Below are 26,962 nucleotides of genomic sequence, written 5' to 3'. Positions count from 1 at the left end.
TCCATCGGTTATTGTGAGCCAAAACCCAGTTGTGGGGTCATTGCCTAGGGTGACCGTGCAAGTAGGTAGGGATAGTAGATTCTAGAAGTCTTAGGGCTGCACTATTCCTGTTTGTGTGTGATGGTAGTTGCCTGACAGTACCCTTGTTCTACCGCCAGCCCTTTCCTCTCCTTTTTGATTGACAGGGCCGGGTGAGAGAACTATGCAGGAATGTGGACATGTCAATCAAGAAGGAGAGGGAGGGGATAGCAGGAGGAGCAGTGGTTCACAGGGTGGCTTGGGCCAGCCCACAGTACACTTAACACTTAATTTGCATATAGTTTAAAAGTACTTTTTCTCAAGAAAGAAGCAACAGTCGCTAAGTGAAAGGTAGAGGTGGACACATCTAGCATTACATACAGCTGTCATCTTGACAGGGCATCATGCCTGGTATAAAGGGATTTTCCTTTACTAGAATATTGATGTCCTATCCTTATTATGAGTCATCGGTATCTGATCGGCGGGGCAGACTCCCAGATATCCCCCATTTAGCTGTTTGAAGAATGCAGGACGCTTTTGTGAGCACTACAGTCTCTTCCTAGGCCAATGAAGTCACGTTCATCGGTCACATGGCATAGGTGCAGTCCCATTCAAGTGAAGATGCCTGAGCTGTGGTACCAAGCACAGTCGCCATACAATGTACGACAATGTGAGGGGGCCGCAGTGCTCACGACCATGGCCTCTTCAAACAGCAAATCAATGGCAGTACTTTGGTGTCAGAACCCCACCAGTCAGTTTTTGATACCCTATCCTGAGTTTAGAGTATCAACCTATTACTCCCGGAAAACCCCTTTTAAAAGTGATTTTTTGGTAACTCCCTATGCTGCGTTATATCAAAGTGGTAATGCCTCTGTATAGCAAGTGTAATTGTTTTGTTTTTATTTCACAGCATTTTCTATACTTTAAAGTAACTGGAGACTCACCAAGTTATGTTTTGTTTTGTTTTTATACACACTTGTATAGCCTGATCAAAGTGGCACCCCAAGAAGAGGGTCCTTTTATAGATGTAATTGCTGTGGTTGATCCTCTATCTCGAGAAGCTCAAAAGATGTCACACTTATTAATTGTAAGTGCAAAACAAAAACCATTATATGGCACATTCCGAAATACTCTTGTGATCAATGTGATATAATTTCTGTTAATGTGAGACTTAAATGAATGTTATTATTGAACATTTTTCAAAAGTGTTACTCTGCAGATCTGTCTAGGATCCCAGGGCAGCAGGTTACATTGATGCAGCCAGTGCTGTCATTTGCATACAATAGGAGTCAGAACTGTAGAAGAGAGCGGTTACTATCCTACACCAATTCACCATAACATCAAAAAATATCACTTCAAGTTGTGACGCATACGGTATTAGGCAGCAAGTGAACAGTCTGTTCTTGAACTCAATGTGTTAGACTAAGGAAAAATAGGGAAGCCTAAGGCTGGAACATATGCGATTTTTCCCCGCAAGTGCAAAGCGGTTTAATGCATTTTGCACGCGCGTGAGAAAATTGGCATGTTTGGTACCCAGACCCGAACCCGGACTTCTTCACAGAAGTTCGGGTTTGGGTTCAGTATTCCATAAATATTATTATTTTCCCTTATAACATGGTTATAAGGGAAAATAATAGCATTCTTTAAATTAACTCACCTCCTCCAATTAATCACGTAGATGCCGGTCTCCTGTTCTTTCTTCAGGACCTGTGGTGACATTACTGTGCTCATCACATAATCCATCACCATGGTGATAGATTGTGATGAGCGCAGTGACGTCACCACGGGTCGTATTTTAGTAAGCATTCTGTATTGAGAATGCTATTATTTTCCCTTATAACCATGTTATAAGGGAAAATAATACAGATCGGGTCTCCATCGGGTCTCCATCCGGATCGTCTCCTAGCAACCATGCGTGAAAATCGCACCGCATCCACACTTGCTTGCGGATGCTTGCGATTTTCATGCAGCCCCATTCACTTCTATGGGGCCGTCGTTGCGTGAAAAACGCACAAAATAGAGCATGCTGCGATTTTCACGCAACGCCACAAGTGATGCGTGAAAATCACGTTCACCTCACGCAATGCACCCGCGCGGAAATCTCGCCCGTGTGAAAGAGGCCTAAAGATTTGAGTAGCATTGACAAGGACCAAATTGTCATGACTAGTGTTGAGTGAACTTGTGTTTTGAGTTCGGCGTTATGGTCCGTGGTAGCGGAATCCATAATGAGATACTTCAATAATCCGAACCCGAACTTTAGACGCCGAACTTAAAACACAAGTTCGCTCAACACTAGTCATGAATGGATGATAGTTTGTTAAATCGGCAGGCCTTGGGAGGCGTTTCACTATGTTATAGTTCATACAGTACATATAAAAGTGGTCAAGTGAAAACGGGCAGAGATGGATCATTGGCTCCCAAGGCTCATAAATTAGCAGAAGGATCAGACAAGATGAGTCAGCTATTTCTCCCCACACCCCTTATAACGAGTCTAATCTAAATCACGCATCTAATATATTACAGAGAACACAATTTACAACATTTGAAAACTGCATAATTTGTAACCCCTCAGGGCTCTTTCACACGAGTGGATGCGTGAAAGAGTGACAAGCCCAGTTGCGGACAGCAGAGACACGGAGCATTAACATGATTAATAATCACAGTGAGATAAAGTTATCACTGGGCTTTTGTAGTAAAAAGGTCACAGAGAGGCACAGAGCATTATCAATCATTGGCTTTCAGAAAATGGAGACACAAAAACATGATTTTTTTTTTATTGTGTAAAACCAAAATAACCAAATATACATATTAGATATCACTGCGCCCGGAACAACTCTCTATGAAAATAGCACACGCTTTAATCTGTCAGGTGAGCATAGTAAAAACAGAAAATAAAAACTGCCAGAACAGGCATTTTGTTTGTTACTTTGCCTCTCAAAAAGCATAAAATCAAGCGATTAAGTGTACTTTCACACTAGCGGCAGGACGGGTCCGACAGGGTGAACAGCCTGTCAGATACGTCCTGCCGCTAGTGTGAAAGTAGCCTAAAAACCATACGTATCCCAAAATAATGCCAATAAAACTGTCACTTTATCCCGTAGTTTCCAAAATAGGATAACTTTTTGGGAGTTTCTACTGTAAGGTGGTATCAGGCAGTTTTCATGATGCCTAATAACCAGTCCCACAAAATCTGCTCTCCAAAAAAGAAATGGTGCTCCTTTCCTTCTGAGCCCTGCCGTGTGCCCATACAGCAGTTTATTACCACATATGGGGTGTTTCTGTAAACTACAGAATCAGGGTAATAGATATCGAGTTTTGTTTGGCTGTTGCCCCTTGCTGTTTTACAGGAAAAATGGATTAAAATGTAAAATCTACCAAAAAAGTGAAATTTTGAAATTGAATCCTATTTTCCTATAATTCTTGTGGAACACCTAAAGGGTTAATAAAGTTTGTAAAATTAGTTTTGAATAACTTGAGGCGCTTAGTTTCCAAAATAAGGTAGTTTATAGCTGGTTTGTACCATGTAAGCCTTACAAAACTGAATTCATAACTGAACTGATCCTTAAAAAGTGGGTTTTGGAAATTTTCTTACAAATTTTAAGAATTGTTTCTAAAATACATGTCTTCTTAAATAAAGTTACAAAATGATGCAAACATAAAGTAGACATATGGGAAATGTAAAGTAATACCTATTTTGTGAGGTATCACTATCTGCCTTAAAGGGACACTGACAGGCCCAATTAGCATATTTAGTTATATATATGTCAGTACAGGTCTTATAAAGTCTATTAAAATCATCTAAGTAGCCCCCCTGTCCACCTTATAAATAGGGAAATATAAAGTTTTATAACCTGCTTGTCCGGTCACCAATCTGCCCAAGGGGCGGCGTTTCATCTGAAAATGCGCCCAGCCAGCCGCTCCCAACTGCCGTTCTGAAGCCCCGCCCAGCTCATCAATATTCACTTCGCTGGGCGGCAGCTACAACTCTCTCCACGGTCACGATCCTGCGCATGGGCAATCGAATCCTCCTGGCATCGTTCATGTCTAATCTTCTGCGCCTGCGCCCCGCTGTGGTTAGATCGCGCCTGCGTACACACCCTGCCTGCGTCCCCGAGGCCGCTGCAGCCTCTGCCTCATGCGCATGCGCCAGGCACTGTTCATAGCAGCGCTTCAGAGCGCTGCTCACTCACATCTCAAAAGGGGTTAATGATAGGTGCCCATGCGCAGGATCGTGACCGTGGAGAGAGTTGTAGCCACCGCCCAGCGAAGTGAATATTGATGAGCTGGGCGGGGCTTCAGAACGGCAGTTGGGAGCGGCTGGCTGGGCGCATTTTCAGATGAAACGCCGCCCCTTGGGCAGATTGGTGACCGGACAAGCAGGTTATAAAACTTTATATTTCCCTATTTATAAGGTGGACAGGGGGGATACTTAGATGATTTTAATAGACTTTATAAGACCTGTACTGCCATATATACCCCTAAATATGCTAATTGTGCCTGTCAGTGTCCCTTTAAAAGCTGAGAAATTCAACTTTTGGAAATTATGGATTTTTCAAAAATTGCTGTTTTTAGATTATTATTAAACATTTTTTTTATAAATAAAGGTGAATTATTTCTACTCAAATGTATTACTATCATGCAATACAATGTGTCACAAGAAAACTGTCTCAGAATGGCTTGGGTAAGTAAAAGTGATCCAAAGTTATTACCTCATAAAATGACAGAAAGTTAATACAAGCCACCTACTAATATATTGTTATCCATATTGCTTTCTTTGCTTTCTGGATTCATTTTTCCATCACATTATACAGTGCTCATTTCCTTGGTTATGACCACCCAGCAATCCATCAGTGGTGGCTGTGCTTGCACACAAACAGAAAAAGCAATAGCCTATGTGCACTACCACGGTCCCAGCCACGCAAGCACGGCCACCACTGATCGATTGCAGGGTGGTCGTAACCATGGAAACCAGTGTATAATGTGATGGACTTGGTGGGTATGGTCTCTCCTTGGGGAGAGAGAGCCTTATTCAGAATTAGGAGACTTATAGGCCATTTGTGCTCCTCTGGAATTCTGGGAAGTCAATAGTCTAATTCTGGGAAGTCAATAGTCTAGTCTAATAGTCTTATAAGTCAATGTTCAACCCTTTGAATAGGCCTTGAGACATGACTAGGATAATAAATAAGCCAGCACTTAATTTACAGATGGCCTATTTCGGGGTGATCGCCCCTCATTGTTGCGGAGCAGAGAGTACTGGTTTAACTGAGAAGCCTAAGTCAAGATTTGGGGGGTATTATCTCTCCTTGGGGTAAGAGCGCCTTAATCAGTGCGAGGAGACTTATAGGCCATTCATGCTCCTTTGGAATTCTGGGAAGAAAGGGATGCAAATGAGCTCTTAACAAGCTCTGCCTCTAATGCCACCAGATGTAAGTCAGCTGTCCTATAAGTCAATGTTTGACACTGGCATTATAGGCAAAGCTTGTTAAGAGCTCATTTGCATCCCTTAATTCCAGAGGAGTAGTTGGTCTGGTCTAACTACTATACGATACTGACAAATTTTTGACTGTGGCATTTCAGTCTTGTCATTCTGACATATCCACCCAATTAAAAGTACAAATGGGCAAAAAAAAAAAAACAACTAAAGCATGTTGGAAAGATGCAGTGCAAAAAAAATGTATGGCTCAAAGTATCACAAAGGTACAGTTACAAATACTAAGATAAGATAGCATTATGCAACAATAGAGGGAGCCATATGATCAGGGCAATCACATATGTCATGAATTAATAACCTAGGAACTCAACGGACACCAAGTCATATGCTTCAATGCATTACTGCACAACCTGCCGCCCAGGGGCCATTTCTGACACCATATCATTCTGTGCAGCCCCAACTATCTGGTTACTTAGATACTTGTCTGGTGGCTGTTTAACATGTATGCTTCATGTCAGAGCCAAGAAGGCCATGTGACTTGAGTAGGGAGAGAAGAAGTACTAATGGTGCACTGTGTGGCCATCTCTGTGATCCCTGTATATAAAGACCATGGGGGTTCTCCTGAGCACTGCATGGCAATCCAAGGTAGAGCAGATGAGGTGGAAAGATGATGATACATGTGTGCTGCTATTCAAACAAAACAATAGCTGATCTTGGGGGAGACAATCTACAAAGAGTAGAGTTTAAGAGTCTCAACACAGCAATCCAAAGTGCAAAGCTCCCCGAGAAACAGTAACATGCAAAATAACCATGGAGCCCCAGTTATGGGTCTTCAACACAGTGAAAGCCAGATATCCCTCCAGGGAAGGAAAACGAAGTGAAAGGGTGTCCCAGTTTTAGAGATCACCAAATCCACCATTAGGTGGTTCCTAAGTGGTCAAGATCCAACTCTGTTACTAGCCTTAAGAATGTGACAAAGGGGTAGTGAAACCGTTGTCTCACATTAAAGTGGTTAGCCACTTTCTAGCTACTGTTGACCAATGTGTATATAAGATGACTGTCACTTACTGATATACAGCAAGGGGACATGGCTTATGAAATATAGCAAACTGCACAGAATATCAACAAAGGTTATATTAGTACTTGCATATACAGCATAACAGTACTTGCCATATAGTCACTAGTCAACAGTAGCCAGAAAGTGGCCAACTCCTTTAAATACGATGTAGAAAGAAGTGTTCATGCATGTACTGTAATCCTTGTAGAATGCAAACCAATGAAGAGGTTAGCCCTATTCTCCCAACAGGTGTGACCTTCAATCTATCGGATATTTATGATATATGCAGTCTTTTCAGATGAGAATATCCCATTTTAAACTTTATATGTGCTCCTTGGGAATGATCTATCTGGTAGTGTAACCCTCGGACAAGAAAAGGTTGTGTATTCCTGCTTTAATGCCAGTAAAGAAGAATGTTACATTTCTTCCACTTTGGAGAATCCCTATATGTTGGCAGGGCCATGAGTTTATCACAAAGTGTTTTCCCGCTGGGATCCTCAGCAATTTGCTGTAATATGTGGGGAAATCTGGCAGTAAGTCTTAGTTTTTCATTAGTGCCACTGCCACCACAAAAATGAAGCGTTACACAGTGACCAGATCAATGGTTGAATGCAGGAGAGGTCTTCCAGACCAGAGAGATTCTTTGTAACTGCTCTGGCCAAGAAATGAGAATCCAGAAACGGGGACCTCTCCCATCATATCCCCTAATAGGGTTTATGATTTCCTTTCCCCAAAACCAGACAACCTTGTTAATCACATTGTCCTTCTTATAGTTCTGTTTTTCATCTCAGCAGTTGATGTTCCACACAGAATACTGATTACTGGTATTTCTGTGATTGCTGCTCTTGCTTGATTCCATATTAAGAATGTTGTGCCACGAATGTCTCCTTTGCTGTATGGTTTTTATTCTGAGGTTGGATAATCTTAATGTGCTTTAATCCATTTTCAGGTGATTAGCCGTCTGATGAATATGAAACTGACCATGTTCATGAATTGCAAAGCAAAATTATCAGAAATGCCCTTGAAAAGGTAGCTTCATTTAATGTTGGCTCATTTTACTGTGATTGTAGTATGTCTTTTATTACACATAGATGTACGTGTTTTATCGTAGTATGGACGCTACTTCTTTGTGTATTGTATTTTTTTAATTATTGAAATAAAAAAAGGTAGTGTCAGAATTTCTAAATGTCATTTAATATACTATTACTATAGATTATAGGACAAAAAGACACATTTAGTAAAAAAAAATTTTTGTGTATCTTTGTTGATCAACTTATTGTTTGGTATATTATACTTTAAGCTTCAAGCCACAGAAAATGCAAGCGAGGTTTGCAACTGCAGTGAGATTTTGCTAAGTACTGCAAAATTACAGAAAAGTGAGGAAAATGACAGGTGTATAGTTTAACACTAGGCCATATGCAATGATAACTGTGTTTTTGTTATATTGTTTGGGCATATTGTCTAGTGGGTGATTGTTTTCAACAAAGGTTAAAAAAAAAAGCTGCTACCTGGTGTTAAAATGCTTCACCTGTAGCTTGATTGAGCTTTAAGCCACAGAAACTGCAAGTGAGATTTGTGACTGCAGCGAGGTTTTGCTGAGTACTGCAAAATTGAAAAGAAAAGTTCAGAAAATTACAGATAAGTGTATCAGCTAACACTAGGCTGTAGTTCAACACAAGGATTTAGGAGACTTTCTGCCCTATGATCACCAACGAGCGTTCGTAGTAACGCTCATTAGCGATCATCTGGCAGTCTAATATTGCTGCCAATTGCACAGTGAACGCCCCTGTTTATCCGACAATCCAGATTTCTCAGCATGCTGAAAGATCAGGATTTGCCGGCGGCAGTTCATACTGTCTGATTACGATCTACCGCCAGTACTACCGCCAGTAAACCACTGTAGATCATGGGGACGAGTGATGGCATAGCAATTGATCCTTCCCATGTTGCTGAGGAGATCGCTGAATGTAATAGCAGTGGTCTCTTCAGCAGGCGATTTGCGTGAGGGAACGCTTCCCTCCACACAGTTATCTGTGTGATCCGGGTGTCTAATACACCCTATAGGAACCAGTGTTTGATCAAGTTTCCTTGTGCATTGTTTGCTTGACTCTAGCAAGTTCTCCAATTACAGCAGACGGGTGTCTAAATTTAATTTCATACTTAATATTTATTTTTTTCTTCTTTACTGTTTATCCCCATTTAAACATGTGCTCCATGGGCAATGCTACGAAGTGTGTGTCCTGGGCAATGTATGCATGTTGTGAAGAGCCACTTGAGGGTGAATGCATTTGCACTAGATGCAAGCATGTTGCATATTTGGAAGCCCAGATTCTGGATCTAAATGCTCAGTTTGCAACATGCAGAAGCATTGCAAACCTGGAGAGAGGCTTAGACCTCACAGTGCAGGCAGTGTTGGCAGGGGTCAGTGAAATGGAGGTGTGTGGAGGAGGGCAAGATCAGGACTATGGGGTCAGTACTTGGGTTAACCTTACAAGAAGCACTAGAGGGGAAAGTGCCAGGGGAGTAAATATTCCTGCATGGCTGATATTGGGGACGAAAGCCCAGGGCCAGCAACACTGCAGCAGGGCATTGCTCCTAGCAATCAGGAGGATGACTGCTGCAGGAGGGATGAACAGAGAAGTGCAGCAAAGGTCAGGGGTAGGGGATTCTGTTATTAGGCAAACAGACAGGGTCCTCTGTCGCAGAGACCGTGAATGCCGAACAGTGTGTTGTCTTCCGGATGCTCGTGTTCGGCATATTTGGGATCGGATAGACAGATTGCTGGGTGGGGCTAGGGACGACCCAGCGGTCATGGTACACATTGGTACCAATGACAAAGTCAGGGGGAGATGGAAAGTCCTTTAAAAAATGATTTTAGGAAACTAGGAGAGAAGCTCTGATGTAGTGTTTTCAGAAATACTACCAGTGCCACAAGCGCCACTAGAAAGACAGCGGGAGCTTAGGGAGTTAAATAAGTGGTTTAGAGGCTAGTGCACGAAGGAAGGGTTTGGGTTCATGGAGAACGGGGCCATCTTGTCTGTCAGCTACAGTAGGTACATGCTACACCTTAATGGGGAGGGTGCAGCTGCTCTGGGGAAAAGAATGGTTAGATGGCTGAAGGAGCCTTTAAACTGGGATCTGGGGGGGGGGGGGGGGTCATATGAATAAAGGGACAGATAGAGAGTGGGATATAGGAGGAGATAATATAGATTTATTGGGGGCTGGGGTTAGTGAGGGAAGTAGGGAGGTGACTGGACATAAATGTACACCCATGAAAAACATAGCTGGTGGTAACATGGACCTGTTACAAACCAACAATATCATCCAAGGTACCCAAAAAAAATCCCAGATATTCTGGCAACTAAATATGGGAAATTAAATAGTAACTTAAAATGTTTGTTCACAAATGCCAGAAGTCTAGCAAGCAAAATGGTGGAGATGGAGTCTATAGTACTAGAGGATCACATAAATGTAGATGGTGTGGCTGAGACATGGTTGGACTCTTCTCCTGACTGGGCTGTTAATATTCAGGGTTTTACACTCTTTAGGAAAGACAGGGTCAGTAGAAAAGTCGGTGACTTGTGCCTGTATGTGAGGAGTGATATGAAGGCGAGTGCGAAAGAGGCAATTGTGGGTGAGGATGTTGAAACCTTATGGGTAGAATTACAAAGGGAAAGAAACTCTGAAAAAATAATACTTGGTATCATTTATAGACCCCCTAACATCACAGAGGAGATACAAGTTCAACTGTATAACCAAATAGAGCGGGCTGCACAGGCCAAAACAGTGGTCATAATGGGAGAAGTTAACTTCCCAGACATTGACTTGGGGTAATGGTTCTGCCTCAACTGCAAAGGGGAGAAAATTCCTCATCTTGCTGCAGGACCACTCTATAGGCCAGGTTGTAGACGCTACCACTTTTTGGATCTGGTAATTTCTAACAATGCAGAGCTTGTTTGAAATGTTACTGTTTGTGAAACACTTGGTCAAAGTAACCACAATATCATTATATTTCCCCTGAACTATAAGAAGCAAACTCTGGCTGATTTCCCTGGGTTGAGGGCAACATCTCAGGGCATAGACTGGGAGCAGCAACTGTCACATAATAATACTGAGGATAAATGGGAGAGCTTTAAATCCACATTGGGTAAATACACTTCAAAATTTATTCAGGGATGGTAACAAATATTAACGGCTAAAATTAAACCCTACATGGCTTACAGTTACTTTAAAAAGGGCAATAAATGAAAAAAAAAGGGCGCTTAAAAAAATACAAATCTGAGGTGTTAGCTGTAGCCTTTGACATTTACAAAGGGCTTAATAAAATCTGTAAAGTGGCAAGGGAGCAAAACAAATCCCAAACAATTCTTTAAATACACTAACGAGCAAAAGGGTAACAATGGTAGTATCCTACAAGATGAGTTACTTCGTACACTAGAGTACTATGGGTATGAAAAGGATGTCCCCACTGTTCCCAGACCTCAACCTAATTGAACACTTGTGGGTAAGAAAAAGCCGTAGTTGACCAGTGTGCACCAACATTGGGAACGTGTGGAAGAGACCTGAGAACAGATGTCGGTTGAGACATGAAGGATTCAGGCAGTAAGATTCTCTGTGCATCATATGTCCTAGGGGATGTAACTTTGGGAGAGTCACTTGTAGAGAAGGATTTGGGTGTCCTTGTCGATTGTAGATTAAATAACAGCATACAATGTCAATCAGCTGCTTCTAAGTCCACCAGGATATTGACATTAGCGTTAAGCGACTCGAGCTTCGAATCATAGATCCGAAGTTGATTTGTTCAAGCACTTTATTTTAATACTGTACGGAGACCAAGTAAATTTATTCACCATAATCGCACAAGACTTCGGTTAATGAATTCGGTATTCATTTCAGCATTTTTAAAACTTTTAAAAATAGCAATCCGAAGTCTGGTTTTGGTACCGAGGTACCAGCCGGTACGAAACATCACTTCGGATTAGTAATATTAAATGTTTTTACAGATGCAGAAGGGAATACCAAATTCATTCACCGAAGTCTCACGAGACATCGGGTGAAATGAATTTTGCCTCCATGGACATTTTAAACATTTTGACAGCATTAAAACAAAGTGTTTGAATGAACCAAAGCGCGATTCGCTCAAGCCTAATTGTCATGCATTAAACGAGGCATGGACTTGCGAGGCAGGGGTGTAATATTACCACTTTACAAAGTGTTGGTGCAGCCTCATCTGGAATATGCAGTTCAGTTCTGGGCACCAGTACAAAGAAAGGATGCACTGCAGCTGGAAAAAGTACAGAGGAGAGCAACTAAACTGATAAGGGGCATGGAGGGTCTTGGTTAGATTAAAAGATTACATTTATTTAGTCTTGAGAAGAGACATCTAAGCGGGGACATGAATAACCTATACAAATATATAAATTGTCTGTACAAAAAATATGCTAAAAAAGCTGTTCCATGTAAAATCCACTCAAAAGACAGTGGCACCAAAGTTTCTTTACTATAAGAACTGCAATCCTGTGGAGTAGACTTCGGCAGGATGTGGTTACAGCTGTAACAGTGGACAGTTTTAAAAAGGGCTGAGATTAATTCTTAAAAGTAAATGACTTTAATGGTTCTGAAAATGTGTAGAAATATGGGTCTCACACCCTATTCTAAAATACGCGTACCCTCCTATCCCTTGGTTCAACTTGATGGACTTATGTCTGTTTTCAACTGTATTTAATATGTAACTATGCAACTATATATCACAAATGAACAGAAAATGGCATATAACAGTAATGTAAGTACATGCAGTATTTATTTATTTTTCTATACATATATATATATATATATATATATATATACACACAGTACAGACCAAAAGTTTGGACACACCTTCTCATTCAAAGAGTTTTCTTTATTTTCATGACTATGAAGGCATCAAAACTATGAATTAACACATGTGGAATTATATACATAACAAAAAAGTGTGAAACAACTAAAAATATGTCATATTCTAGGTTCTTCAAAATAGCCACCTTTTGCTTTGATTACTGCTTTGCACACTCTTGGCATTCTCTTGATGAGCTTCAAGAGGTAGTCACCTGAAATGGTCTTCCAAAAGTCTTGAAGGAGTTCCCAGAGATGCTTAGCACTTGTTGGCCCTTTTGCCTTCACTCTGCGGTCCAGCTCACCCCAAACCATCTCGATTGGGTTCAGGTCCGGTGACTGTGGAGGCCAGGTCATCTGGCGCAGCACCCCATCACTCTCCTTCATGGTCAAATAGCCCTTACTTTCAAAGTTTTCCCAATTTTTCGGACTGACTGACCTTCATTTCTTAAAGTAATGATGGCCACTCGTTTTTCTTTACTTAGCTGCTTTTTTCTTGCCATAATGCAAATTCTAACAGTCTATTCAGTAGGACTATCAGCTGTGTATCCACCTGACTTCTCCACAACGCAACTGATGGTCCCAACCCCATTTATAAGGCAAGAAATCCCACTTATTAAACCTGACAGGGCACAACTGTGACGTGAAAACCATTTCAGGTGACTAAAGGTGTGTCCAAACTTTTGGTCTGTACTGTGTGTGTGTGTGTGTATATATATATATATATATATATATATATATATATATATATATAGATGAATAAAATGACCAGAGTACGCAGCAAACGCCAAACTGTACTGAATGCATGCAATAATTTAGAGTGCAAACATAAGCCAAAACCAAAGTCTGCTCACCAGCCGTGCATCCACCTCTGGCCAGGTCATGGGTGCAGAGCGGGGAGGCGGTATATTACTAAGACAGCATCAGACAAACGAGTGATAATCCAAAACAAAGAAATGCCCCCCAGTACTCCGATTAAAATGGAGAAATGTATTGTCATATCTTGAAAAACCTCACAAGTGGCAGCAGTAGAGGCTTATGCATTTCAAACAAATAAAGACTTAGTCATAGCCGCTGTGACTAAGAACAAGTCTTAGTGTTTGAAATGTAGTGAAGTGTCTACTGCTTAAAGACTTTAAAGAAGTGACATCAATTTCATGTTTTAATGGAGTGCTGGCAAGCCTTTTTAATTTGAGTAAATTACAGTGCAGCAGTGTCTACAGTACTTTGAAAAAATATAGTGTTTTGAATACTTTCTGTGGATGGGTAGTAGGACTACTTGAAAGTAGGTCTTCTAAGGTTTATTAAAAATTTTGGTTAGCCTACTTCATCTTGAGATGTGAACACTTGACTTGAGAGGCCCAAAGCTCATTGCTGAACTACTAATAAAACTCTAATGTCTGCTTCTGCAGTTTTTGGATTTCGGCTTGTAACTTTTGGCTGATCACATCATTGTTTTCTTTAGCATAAGCCAGTGCCTGGTGGATCTTGCCATCAATTGGTTTCCCTCGCAATCTGTTTGGAGGTTTATATGTTTGGCCTCATGATTTCATTTTTTTTCTATTCAATTCTAAACACAGTACATGGGAACTAGTCTCAATTTCAAGTCTTTCCCTATGCACATTTATATAGGTGTGTCATAAATGCAATAACCCTTGAAGAAACTTAGAAGCTGCAATTGTGAAGAGCATTTCTGCCAGCATCTGCCATATGTATGGATGCCGGTCCCCAGCTAGATGACAGTCAGCAACAGCTTCAGAACAACATTCTATGTACATCATTAGCAGTTGCAAGGAGATTTCGTCTTTACTGGTTGAATACTAAGGTCATGGTCCCCAGTTGCAGGGAGCAGGCCTGGGCAATGATATATTCAAGATGGATCTGGGTTGATAACAGGCAGGCTGCAGGCACAGCCAGGAATCGGGAGCAGAAGACGAGGTCATGCTAAAGGTCAGCGAATAGCTCAGGCAAGCCAGGTCAAAACACAGAGAGAATCCACAGATAATGAAAATGCAGCCAAACACACCAGCAGGACTGATACCGGAGCAAGGCAGTTATATAGCAATGAACCTGGATGCAGCTGGGTCTCCGTTTTGCAGCTAGAGCTGCACTTAGCAAAGTGTAAGGAGCTGTGCGATCTGCTTGGCAACAGGTCATATTGGCTTTCAGCTTCTGAAGCTTCTGGAAACTTCATGTAAAACAGAAGGCACATTGAGGACAGAGGGAATGCAAAATCGAGTTAGTTGTAGGATTTTTTAAAATAAAAATATTGCAAAGTTTTTATTTTCCCAGAGGTGGGACCCGCACCTATCAGACAATGGGGGGCATATCCTAACGATATGCTCCCATTGTCTGTGATGGAAATACCCCTTTAAAGGGATTGTCTGGACATAGAGCCCTCCGAGTAGACCAGGCATCCTCAAACTGCGGCCCTCCAGCTGCTGCAAAACTACAACTCCCAACATGCCCGAACAGCCTAAAGGTATCAGCCTACAGCATGTCATGCATGGAGTAGACCATCACTAGTTGATGTGGCACCCCCGCAGATGAGCTGTTCAGGTGTAACTCCACGGCCAGAAGTCGGCACCGGACCTACACAGCTCCATCAATCTTGTAGTGGACTGCATTTGTTACTGCAGCACTGCTTCCATTTAAGTTGATGCGAGCAGCACTGTCCACTACAAGGTTGATAGAGCACTGCAGCTCCAGCGCCGACTTCTAATGACGGAGCTACACCTTAACAGTTGATCAGCAGGAGTGTGGGGTGTTGGAGCCCTGCCAATCAGCTAGTGATGGCTTATCCTGAGGATAGGCCATCACATAGTAAAGCCTGAAAAAAACATTTAATTTTCAATGTCATAGTACTGCTAAAATAAATAATGTGCTTCCTATGAATACTGAGCAAAGAACAAACAAACAGAAAACCCATTTCTTATGGAAGTGTCTGCTAAGAATTGGAATATCCCTATAGACATGGAAGTCAGGGTAGTTAATTCTGGCAGTGAAAGCTGTCAGTCTATGCCATGGTATGACAATTTGCAAAATGTAAACTACATGAAAGTAATAAGTAGTGAGAAAATTCACAGGCCAATACAGTTCTCCCTAGACACACAACAGCAGTATTTGGGAATGTTAGTGATGTACATCATTACCAGTGCAGGGCTTACACAGTAACACGGAGGTTACTATTAGTGTGGATGTATAGAAAATCTGATGTCTGTAGCAGTGCGAATATCATTGCCTAATGATAATCATTCATTTAGATTTATTTCAGCTATTAATAACCTTTTTGCCAGTTACAGACAGATTTATGTATTTTCGAGTTACAAGATCTTAACACATTGTATTTATATTTGCTTTCCAGTTTCTATCGTCTTGTGCTTGAACCAGAATTGACATTTCTAAGCAACAACAGTCTCTCTCCGGGTCCATCAGCTAAGTTCCTGGATATGCCTGAATCCCCTCTGCTAACTCTGAACATGAACACCCCGGAGAGCTGGCTTGTGGAAGTGGTGCACAGCTCCTGTGATCTGGATAACATTCATCTACAAGACGTGAGTCGCCACAGTGCACTTTACTGCCAGGCCGAAACATTGCATTGCAGATTATCATCTATTGTGACAGCCATTAAGTCAATTTTTATTATTATTTAGAAATAAATCTGCCTGAGCTCTTGCAATGTGAAATGCATGGGGAAAATGTGACTTTTCCAAAATTGTAGTTAACCCACTGGCATATAGGATTTATAGTTTGTATTAAGGTTAAAAGAAAGCTGCAGCAGAGAATCATCAAGTAGGAGATGTTGTCATGCTGGTGGTCCATGCCTGCCGTGGTCTTGCTTTCCTGGGCAGGTGCGGACGTCACTCTGCTCTCCCTATGTGAATTGGGATTAGAGTACTGTAAAGTTACCTTCTGGACTGAGTGAGTTAATGCTGTCCTGGTGCTGGCTAAGTTGCTGATCAGTCTCCCTATTTAGCTGGGCTGTGGTTCCACCTCCTCGCCTGAGCTTTGAGGTTATTCCTTGCTAGTAACCAGTGAAGGTGATCTCGTCTGGATATCCGTGTACCGAGCCTTGGTTGTCTTCCGATTCCGCTCCTTGCTGCCTTCCCCGACCTTGGAACTGTGACCTGGATTACGCATGTACTCAGCCTGCCCTAACCTTCAAACTGCTATTTGGAATACGCAAGTACTCAGCCGGCCCTGACAAATAAACAACTTATGGATCTAGTCAGATGGGTATGCGAGGATCCATTGCAAAATAAAATTAAAGGGGTTCTCTGTGTTTTTCTGAAAATCTTTAGACCCTGCGGAGGAAAAGTTGTTTTTGTTGTGCTTACCCTTCCTTTTGCTTCACCAGTATTGCCACTCCACTGCGCTCAGGCTGGCTGCAGACTCTTTTGCTTCATGTTCAGCTGTATAATGCAAATGCAAAAAGACTCAGGAACAGACCCATTTGGGACCCGAGCGAAAGAGCCCCCAGCCAGTCTGACCACGGCAGAAACAGCAGCATCAGGGGTGTGATGGAAGGGCAAGTCCATAGGAGTTGAGGACTCTGGGATTTTCAGAATAGGCTGCAAAACCCTTTTAATACAGATCTGCTACATTTGTCATGGATCTTGGAACCCATGATGCCAGTGTGAACAGTGTATTGGCATGCTAGACTTGTTTCAACACTGAGGATCTGCAGTCAACCATGCAAATTGGATAAATGTCATATAAAACCACCAATGTCAGCGAGAATGGCCGATCATCTAATGTGTAAGTGGGGGGTCTCTAACTCTTCTTCAACATCAGCTTTCACAGGAAGTAAGGATCATAAATTTGGATATTTTTGGGGGGACTAGGTATCTGACAGTGGCTTTCTGTACTCCTCTAGTTCAAGAAACATACATGTTCAGCCTAGAGCTAGCTAATCTGTTTGGCTAGCTTTTCTCCTTCATTACCACTGGAGCAGAAGTGTTGGCAGCCACCAACAGTCTGATATTGACGTCAATTTCTAAGCCACTGCTTTCCAGAACCAAATAAGTATTCATTAAGGCATTTACTGTGCTTTTCAAAAATATATTAAAAAAATGAAAAAGTCATTGACATTTTCAACCTGTTCAAAATGTATTTCAATTAAAATATAACCAACACATGCTTATTTGAAGGGCTTGTCCAAGTTCAATAAAAACAGGGCTGCCCCTGTAAATGGTCTAAAATAACAACATAATCTATACCCACCCCTTTTCTCCTCTCCGAGTTTTGATCTCCAGTTCTCTTTGCTGCTGACAATCTTTCTGGCTGCAGCGGTTCACTGCTGCTGCCGCCAATCACTGGCATGATCTATGACATCCTCTGTTCTGCTAAACATAGAAATTGCCTGCATGGTGACCGGTGTGCACAGAACCTTACCGCTGCATCCAGGAACATGATGTTAGCAGTGGAGAGGAATGGAGACCAGCTCTGTAAAAAGCAGGGGGGAATATCCATTCTTTTGTTAGTATAAACAAATTACGGGGGCTACCCGAGTTTATTTTTATTTAAAGGGGTTTTCCTGGAGTATAGTGTTGATAATCTATTCTCACACAAGGTCATCAATATCTGATTGGTGGGGTTCAGACACCAGGCACCGCCACTGATCAGCTGTTTGAAGAGTCTGCGCCGCTTCACAGCTTACCAAGCACTGTGCCATTCATTGTGTAGTGGCTGTGCTTGGTATTGCACCCCAGACCTATTGACTTGATCATAGAACTGATCTTCGAACGTGACATCTCTAGCCAAGAAGGAGGCAACAGCACTGCCACCTCTTGAAACGGCTAATCACTGGCGGTGACGGCAATGGATAGATGATCCTGGAAAGCCCTTTAACTTAGAAAACCTCTTTAATAAACTGCAAGCATACCTGTACATCTTTGCTCATACCCGTTTTTACAGTTCAACACTTACTAGCTGTGCCGCTTATACATTGGCTAAATATCCTTAGCATTGTTATCCAGCTCCCAGGTAATGCCTTTTGTAACTTGCTTATGATAGTGTTAATTTGATTACTTGTTTCTGATTTGCCCATTATGTTAATAATTTTTCTACAATTACATGTTTTGAACTTTTTTTCTTAAACAACAATATTTTTTATGCTCATGTCATAAAAACACACCTCACCTCTTTACAGGGTTATTAACTTCCCTGTTTTTTCCAGTCACAGTCGTTGTTTTTTTATTTCTTTTTTTATGCATTTTGCAGTAATGTAGTACATTTTATTCTTCCAGATGTCCTCCTGTCATTTGCCGTCGATGAACGGTAGTTTGCTGCTGACAAAACCCATTGAAAAAGAATTCTCAGATGTGATATCTGCAGGTTATCTGCATTCAAAACATATTTGCTCTATCGTCTGGATTTGCTTTACAAATCCTGTACTGAAATTATTTTCTACATAATTCTACAGTAGTAATAGAGCAGAGAGACATCTTAATTAAAATTGGTACAAAGAAAAAGTAGGGTTGTCAAGGAATTATTAATTCAGATCACCAAGAAACTCAGTGTATTTTTGTAACTGGCTAGTAGAAAACATGGCAGAATATTTTTTGTTTTCCAGGTGGAAGGGATTGTTAACGCAAACTATGAATTGGAATACCTGTTACTGGAAGGACACTGTTTTGATGTGACAACAGGACAACCACCTAGAGGTCTCCAGTTCAATCTGGGCATGAAGAATGATCCAGTCATGGTAGACACTATAGTGATGGCTAACCTAGTGAGTATTTGCCTAGTGTGACTTACGAAATCTGCCGCGTGATTGGCTTAAAATTCCCATGGGTAACAGATTTTTTTATAGATTCATTGAATATTCCATGTCTGTTTTGTGGGTCCTCTAATAAGTTACACACTTGTCAGTGTAGCTTGAAAACCAAGCGTCTTTTAGTGAGGTTTTGGTGGGGTTACTTATTATACTGTATTATCACTTATTATATTGTACCTATATTACAAGAAATCAGTACTTTAAAGGAAGTCTGTCAGTACTTTTATATTACTTTTTATCCATATAGCATAACAGAGAAAGCAAACATTTATTCCGTCATGCGCCATTTGCAAAATAGCTTGAATTTGTCCACTGTTCTTCATCAAAATACCCTCCTCAATGACCGCTTTAACAGTCTCATATGCACCCTATGATGGAGGGGACTTCTACATGATAAATACAATTCATCATCTCATGAACCGTTCCAATCCCAATAAAAGGTGTTAAACCATTCTCCGTAACATATCTACCACTTTCCAATTATCGTAACATTACTGTTTGCACAATTCCAGTATTGTGACTTCAGAGTTGATATTCCTAGTAATTTGTTAATTATTTATGGGCTGTGACATAGCTATTTACATAATTTATTTTTCTGTAGGTGATCCATGTACTTTCACATAATAATGTGAATAATCTGACATGACGGTGTACATTATCTCTACACTATGACATCACTGTGTGCATGATTCCTGTGCTGTAATGTTGCGTTGATTTAATTTACTATGACAATAGTCTTCATGTAAACTTTGTGTTGTAACATCACTGTTTTTATTAGGCTACTTTCACACTAGCGTTCGTCGGTCCGCTCGTGAGCTCCGTTTGAAGGAGCTCACGAGCGGACCCGAACGCCTCCGTCCAGCCCTGATGCAGTCTGAATGGAGCGGATCCGCACAGACTGCATCAGTCTGGCGGCATTCAGCCCCCGTTCCGCTCGCCTCCGCACGGCCAGGCGGACAGCTGAACGCTGCAAGCAGCGTTCAGCTGTCCGCCTGGCCGTGCGGAGGCGAGCGGATCCGTTCAGACTTACAATGTAAGTCAATGGGAACGGATCCGCTTGAAGATGACACCATATGGCTCAATCTTCAAGCGGATCCGTCCCCCATTGACTTTACATTGAAAGTCTGAACGGATCCGCTCAGGCATCTTGCGCACTTAGAAATTTTTCTAAGTTATTAATGCAGACGGATCCGTACTGAACGGAGCCTCCGTCTGCATTAATATGATCGGATCCGTTCAGAACGGATCCGATCAAGCGCTAGTGTGAAAGTAGCCTTACTCCTTTTTCTGTGACTAATGTGTGCATTATCTGTATTCCTATTCTAAACCCTCTGCCAAAGCTGGTCAAGGTGGAGTGGGGCAACATCCTTTTTGTTATAGGATCTGTAGTTATATGTTACACCCTCAACCCTTCCCCACACCTGGCCGTAATTTTACATCCAATGTGTGGGAGTGGTGTATAGAGCGGGCTAACTAGCTGAGCCAACTCCATAGACAACAAATGCCTCTGGCTATGTAATACAGCTGACTCAGCTGCAATGACCTAGGGTGGGAGATAAGTCTGATCCCAATCAGTTAACCATTCAGATGGCTAGGCACTGGAGACCCCTTGGCAAAATTGTGGGATTTTGATTGGTTACTATGGCATCCTGAGGCCTTGTCAAGGCTGTAGGCAGTCAGTAAACATCCCATAGATTGCAGTAGTGTATATATGCAGAAAGGAAATAAAATTGCAAAAATTAAAATTTTGATCTGCCCTGAAGGGGCTAATTATATTTCTATAACAAATATCTAGCATCCGCATATTTCTGATTCTCAGCATGCAAAGGGGTTATCCCATTTACCCTTAGGATACTAGAGGTTTTTTCCTTTTTGCGTTTTCATTTTTCTTCCCTTCTTTCTTTTTCATATTTCCGTTCACATAGCTGTATGAGGGTTTATTTTTTACGGGACAAGTTGTACTTTCTAATGCCACCATTAATTATGGCATACAGTGTGGTGGGAAGCGGTAAAAAAATTCCAAATGGGGTGGAATTGGGGAAAAAAAAATGTAACTCCTCCACCGTTTTATGGGTTTTGTTCCCACAGTGTTCTGTTTGTGGCAAAAGTGACCCATGCCCTTCATTCTTTTGGTCAGTACGATTACAGTGATACCCCATATGTATAGTTTTTTTTTTTAAATGTCTAAATAGTGTAAAAATAAATTAAAACTTTTGCATCACCCTATTCTGACCCCTATACATTTTTTATAGTTATATATACTGAGCTGTGTGGGGCTCATTTTTTGCAGGACAATCTGTAGTTTTTTATGATACCATTTTGGAGTGTGTTTGACTTTTTGATCACATTTTATTACAATGAAAGAATTGCATATTGGCAATTTTGACCTTTTTACGCCATTCGCCGTATTGGAAAAATATTCTTCATTTTGCAATATTTTTTAAGTGTTTCAGAAATTAGCTAGTTACACTGTTCTTTATTAAATTAAATAAAATTGTGTGAAAGTACAGTGACACTTTAAGGGTACTTTCACACTTCCGGCAGAGGATTCCGGCAGGCAGTTCCGTCGCCGGAACTGCCTGCTGGATCCAGCAATCCAGACTCAAACTGATGGCATTTGTCATACAGATCTGGATGCAGATCCGTCTGACAAATGAATTGAAATACTGGATCCATCTCTCCGGTGTCATCCGGAGAAACGGATCCAGTATTATTATTATTATTTTTCACTTTTAAAGGTCTGCGCATGCGCAGACCGGAAAGCCAGATCCGTTTTGCCGGAATACTTAATGCTGGATCCGGCACTAATACACTTCAATGTAAATTAATGCTGGATCCGACATTCTGGCAAGTGTTCAGTATGTTTGGCTGGAGAGAAAACTGCAGCATGCTGCGGTATTTTCTCCATCCAAAAAACTTAAGGGGGACTGAACTGATGCATCCTGAATGGAATGCTCAACATTCAGAATGCATTAGGATAAAACTGATCTTTTTTTCCGGTATTGAGCTCCTGTGATGGAACTCCTGTGATGTGGCTCATAAGAGGAGAGAAAGTATTAAAGGGTTTCTGTCACCTGAAAAATGGGTATTAAGCTGGCTGACATTAGCGATGTGCTAATGTCAGCTGAACATAACTATATTAGTGCCATCTCACTGCCTGCCGCCGTTATTGAGAAAAAAATAACTTTTATAATATGCAAATGAGCCTTTAGGAGCAGGGGGGGCGTTGCTCCTGCTCCTAGAGGCTCTGTTCTCCCGCCTCTGGCCACGCCCTACTACATGTGATTGACAGGGCCAAGCAGCACTGGTCTTCTCTTGTGGCCCTGTCTGCTGTGGAAATCTCGCGCCTTCGCCGTCCCATTCAGTATTCGGCTCAGGAGTAGTGAGTAAAGGACACTCGCCAGCTGAAGGCTTCACTCACAGCGCCTGCACCGAATACTAAACGGGACGGGCGCAGGCGCGAGATTTCCATGGCAGACAGGGCCGGCAAGAGGAGACCAGCGCTGCCTGGTTCTGTTAATCAAGTGTAGTAGCGCAAGGCCAGAGGTGGGAGAACAGAGGCTCTAGGAGCAGCGCCCCCCTGCTCCTAGAGACTCATTTGCATATGTTTTTCTCAATAACGGCGGCAGGCAGTGAGATGGCACTAATATAGTTATGTTCAGCTGACATTAGCACATCGCTTATGTCAGCCAGGTTAATAACTATTTTCCTGCTGACAGAATCCCTTTAAGGACAGATTTTTCTTCTATTTTTTTTAAATATACTGCTGGTTTGGCTTCAAAATCTGCATAACAAACCTGAACATGTGTGAGCACCCTCACACTGATTTCTAAAACGGATACTTTATTAGCAGCTTATACTAAAATAAATTACTGCGGTAGTGACGACCAAAATCCTGTTCCCAGCTTTGCAAAAATGCCAGGGGCAACAAAATGAATGTCTATTTGTTAAAATATCATTAACAAACTTTGGCTAACATTTTAAACGTGGCAACTTTTGGTTAGTAATTTCCTTTAAAACCCCTTGGCTAAGCAGCATGTGTGGATCCCACTGTGTTTCCAAAATAGCTGCACATACAGTATAAATGTAGAATAGAATAGCAAGGTAATGACGGTATATTTCAATGCTTTAATAGAAAGGTTTGCTTTTGACAGACTAGATAAAATGCCAGATTTGGATTTTATATTATGCAGCATGGAGTAATCTATCCTAATGGTGCTCCAGCTTTGCCCTAGTTGTGTCCCAGATTTGCTGTTCTCATATTCCTGGAGAACACATTTGTAACCGCTTACTCAGCAGAGCAGTAATAATAGCAAACCTGACCTCATAGCTATAATGCTGCTTTGTTTTCACCATATGATAGAATGCAGCTGCACAGACATGATGGTTTTTGGATCTCTTCCTATTCCCCTACATTAGATAAGTATGTACTTTGCTTTTATTTGCGTGGATGGTTTTCCGTATTGCTCTTTAGTCAAATGTAAAATAAACAATACAGGAAATAGTTGTACTTCACAGATACCGAGCAAGCATCACCGTGGTGTAATGGTGGGTTATGAATCTGTTACAATGATTTCAGCTACTGCGTTTCAGAACCGTATAACATAGAAGAGTACAATAAGCAATTTGCTGCTAGCAATCCGGGGGGATAATCTGACATGTATTACACATAAAAACATAGAACAGAGTCCAGAATCTAAAAAGTCTGGTCAAATTACCATTTTATTGCAAGTACCAGTGCTGTGTAAAAAAACTTTTATCTCAGTTTAATAAGTTTAGAAAGAGTTTGTCACTTGGATTTAAAGGTTAAATGGTGGCAAATCTCATCAAGCTCCTGCTATCTGTGTTAAAGGGGTATTCCCATCTGGAACATTGATGGCCTATCGCTAGGATATACCATCAGTGTCAGATAGCTGCAGATCCCACCTCTGGGACCCTCTCCTGTCTCCAGAACAGGCCCCCGAAGTGAAGGAGAGCTCACCACACATGCAACGCATACTTTCCATTCATTACTATAGGAGTTCCTGAATTAGCCGAGTGATATGGCATCAATGCCCCAAATGGGTCAACTCCTTTATTGTAAGCCTTACTAAGTGAACTTGTAAGCCACATTCTGGTTATTGTTCACCAATGTATTTGCAAGATTATTATATGGCATTTACTAAAATAGCCTTTGTTGAAATTCTGTCCCATTTATTATATTTCATGAGGTATGCCCTAGGAGTGGGCGATATAGACCATATGCGATATAAACAATATAAATTTGGCCAACTATAGAGATTTTGTTTATATCTCCATATTGCGGTAGAACATGGCATGTGCCGCTCTCGGCACGCACCATGTTTTCCTGAGTCGGCACAATGGAAAATGAGGGAGTCCCTCCCTCCCCCCTGTGTGCGGCTGCCGCTGACCACGGATGAGGACAGAGTAGGAGGAGGAGGGGGGAGGGACTGTGGCCACTCCGCCACCAATGAGAACAGAGAGGAGGAGGGGAGGGACTTGGGCCACTCTGCCACCAATGAGAACAGAGAGGTCCTGAGGGGTTAATTGCAGCGGATCACGGCGTGTACTAATAGAGGCCAGGTATGGGATATGGCCGGCACATGCAGGCTATGTTTGTATTCAGGCATATTAACTATATTCATTGGTGGCGCAGTGGCCACAGCCCCTCCCTTCTACTCCCCCTCTTTTAAGTATTATATTAATTGCGCCCTCCCCACTCACGATTAAATCATTGGTGGCAGTGGCCCCAGGCTGGCAGCTTCTGATCGGAGCCTCAGTAGTGTAATCGCAGGGCTCCGATCGGTTACCATGGCAGCCAGGACACTACTGAAGCCCTGGCTGCCATGGTAATCTCCCTGCTGCTGTGTGCACTACGCACAGGGCAGCAGGGAGAGTGTGAAGTCTTATTTACCCTAATAGAGCTTTATTATGGTGAATAGGACAAGGGTTCTAGCCCCTATGGATTCTAATAGTTATTAAATAAAAAGTAAAAAATATAGAATATATCACAATATATATCGCATATTGCACATGCTTAAAATTATATTGCATTATAGATTTTAGGCCATATAGCCCACCCCTATGCCCCCTTCTTTGCTTGGTCTTTTGTGCTGTCAAAAAATGCCTGCTGATAGAGGGTCATGTAACCAGGCAAAGAACCTCCATGCAGTGGTGTACCTCCAATAGAGACAGACCACACAGCTGCTATGAGGCCCGTGGGGAAAGGGGCCCACAGTGAACCAAAGGCTCCCCCACCTAATTGCAGTAATTTTTGGTGATGTTAGTTTTATTCTCAATGTCAATATCTATATTTAAACAAACACAGTAAAATCCTGTAGTTTTTGCACTGGCCACTAAGCCTAATAATAGGCGCCACTTCTTGGTCTGTACAGATCACTTTACTGCAGTTATCTGCGTATCTGTAATTCTAATCCTGCCTGTAATGATATCACCTATGTGTATAGATAATGCTACTTTCACATCAGCATTTTCCTTTCCGCTATTGAGATTCGTCATAGGGGGGAAACAATTAAGTTTTGTCCCCATTCATTGTCAATGGGGACAAATCTGAACTGAAGTGAACTGAGCGCACCAGAATGCATTCCATTCTATTTCATTGCGTTCCATAATGCACACAAAAGCGCTGCAAGCTGATCAAGACGGATCCGTCATGACTCACAATGTAAGTCAATGGTGAAGGATCCGTTTTCTCGGACACAAAAAAAAACTGATCTGTCCCCCATTGACTTACAATGGTTTTAGAGACGGATACGTCTTGGCCATTTTAGAGATAATACAACCAGATCTGCTCATAACGGATCAGTAACTGAAGCATTTTTGCTGATCCATGACTGATCCAACAAAAACACAGATATGAAAGTAGCCTCAGACAGGATCCCCCATTCACAGTAGGTAATAGTCAACGCTTATCTATTCTTTCCTTGTACAATGACCTCTGCACAGGTCACAGAGCTGCCTAGAAAACTCTCCCATAGAAGTTAATGAGGTCCCCTCCAGACCCTTGTGTCTATGGACATTGGGAATGCCGTAAAGCAATTTTCTTAATGCTTTCTAAATGCTGTTAAGAACAGCTCAGGCAAGATAATCATGTTCAAGAAATGGAATAAAAATATAATAAAAATCTGCACTCTGAAAATAAAAACAGATTAGATTAGGAAAAAGCAGAGGTGTTCTTATCTAGTTTTAACTTACAGATAACATTTTTGGTGACACATTTCCTTTAAGCTTCCCATAGTGCTGGCTGCAAGAAGCCAGATTTTTTAGCATTTAGTCATATGTCTGTCTATTCAGGGCATTTGGACCTTTGTATCAGAAAAAAAGAAACCATAAATCTGGCTGCTTTTAAATGAGTGTTGATCATACTGAACTTCATAACTGAAAAACAAAATGATGTTCAGTGTTGGACAAAAACAAAATTTTAGTAAAAGTACTTGTATGAACAGAACAGCATCTCCATTTATCAAATTTAATCAATAGGAGTATAAATACAACACAAATAAGCAATACAAGTGTAACGGATCTCCTGGCACCCCGACCGGGTACCTTTGTTGATAGATGCTCCTAGTGCTTTCCGAGGACTCCAAGCAATCCACTTGAAACCGTACGCACTGCCGACCCCACGAACTGCCGAAGCTTGGTTGAGGTCTCACTGTCTCCTACCCACCCTGGACCTACGACAAGGCTCCAGTGGGTGAACCTCTCCTAAAACCAGAGAGCAGGAACAGCTCTTACAAGAGCTAGTAGTAATGCCAGGGGAGTATAGCAAATCTCCAGCGTATAGCAA

General features: G+C 41.7%; 1 protein-coding gene across 3 annotated transcripts in view; it reads left to right on the top strand.

Annotated features, from left to right (window-relative positions):
* The window catches only part of UGGT2 (UDP-glucose glycoprotein glucosyltransferase 2), a 421,287-nt gene that overhangs the window by 264,036 nt on the left and 130,289 nt on the right, over positions 1–26,962 (top strand). For all 3 annotated transcript variants that reach the window (XM_044284938.1, XM_044284937.1, XM_044284939.1), the window contains exons 25-28: positions 1,003–1,105; positions 7,456–7,535; positions 15,742–15,931; positions 18,952–19,110. In XM_044284938.1, the coding sequence (XP_044140873.1) occupies positions 1,003–1,105; positions 7,456–7,535; positions 15,742–15,931; positions 18,952–19,110 (532 nt within the window). The remainder of the gene's footprint in view (positions 1–1,002; positions 1,106–7,455; positions 7,536–15,741; positions 15,932–18,951; positions 19,111–26,962) is intronic.

This window comes from Bufo gargarizans, chromosome 3 (genome assembly GCF_014858855.1).
Source record: "Bufo gargarizans isolate SCDJY-AF-19 chromosome 3, ASM1485885v1, whole genome shotgun sequence".
Lineage (NCBI taxonomy): Eukaryota > Metazoa > Chordata > Amphibia > Anura > Bufonidae > Bufo > Bufo gargarizans.
The sequence above is the reverse complement of the archived record's forward strand: the minus strand, read 5'-3'. Positions and strand labels throughout refer to the sequence as shown.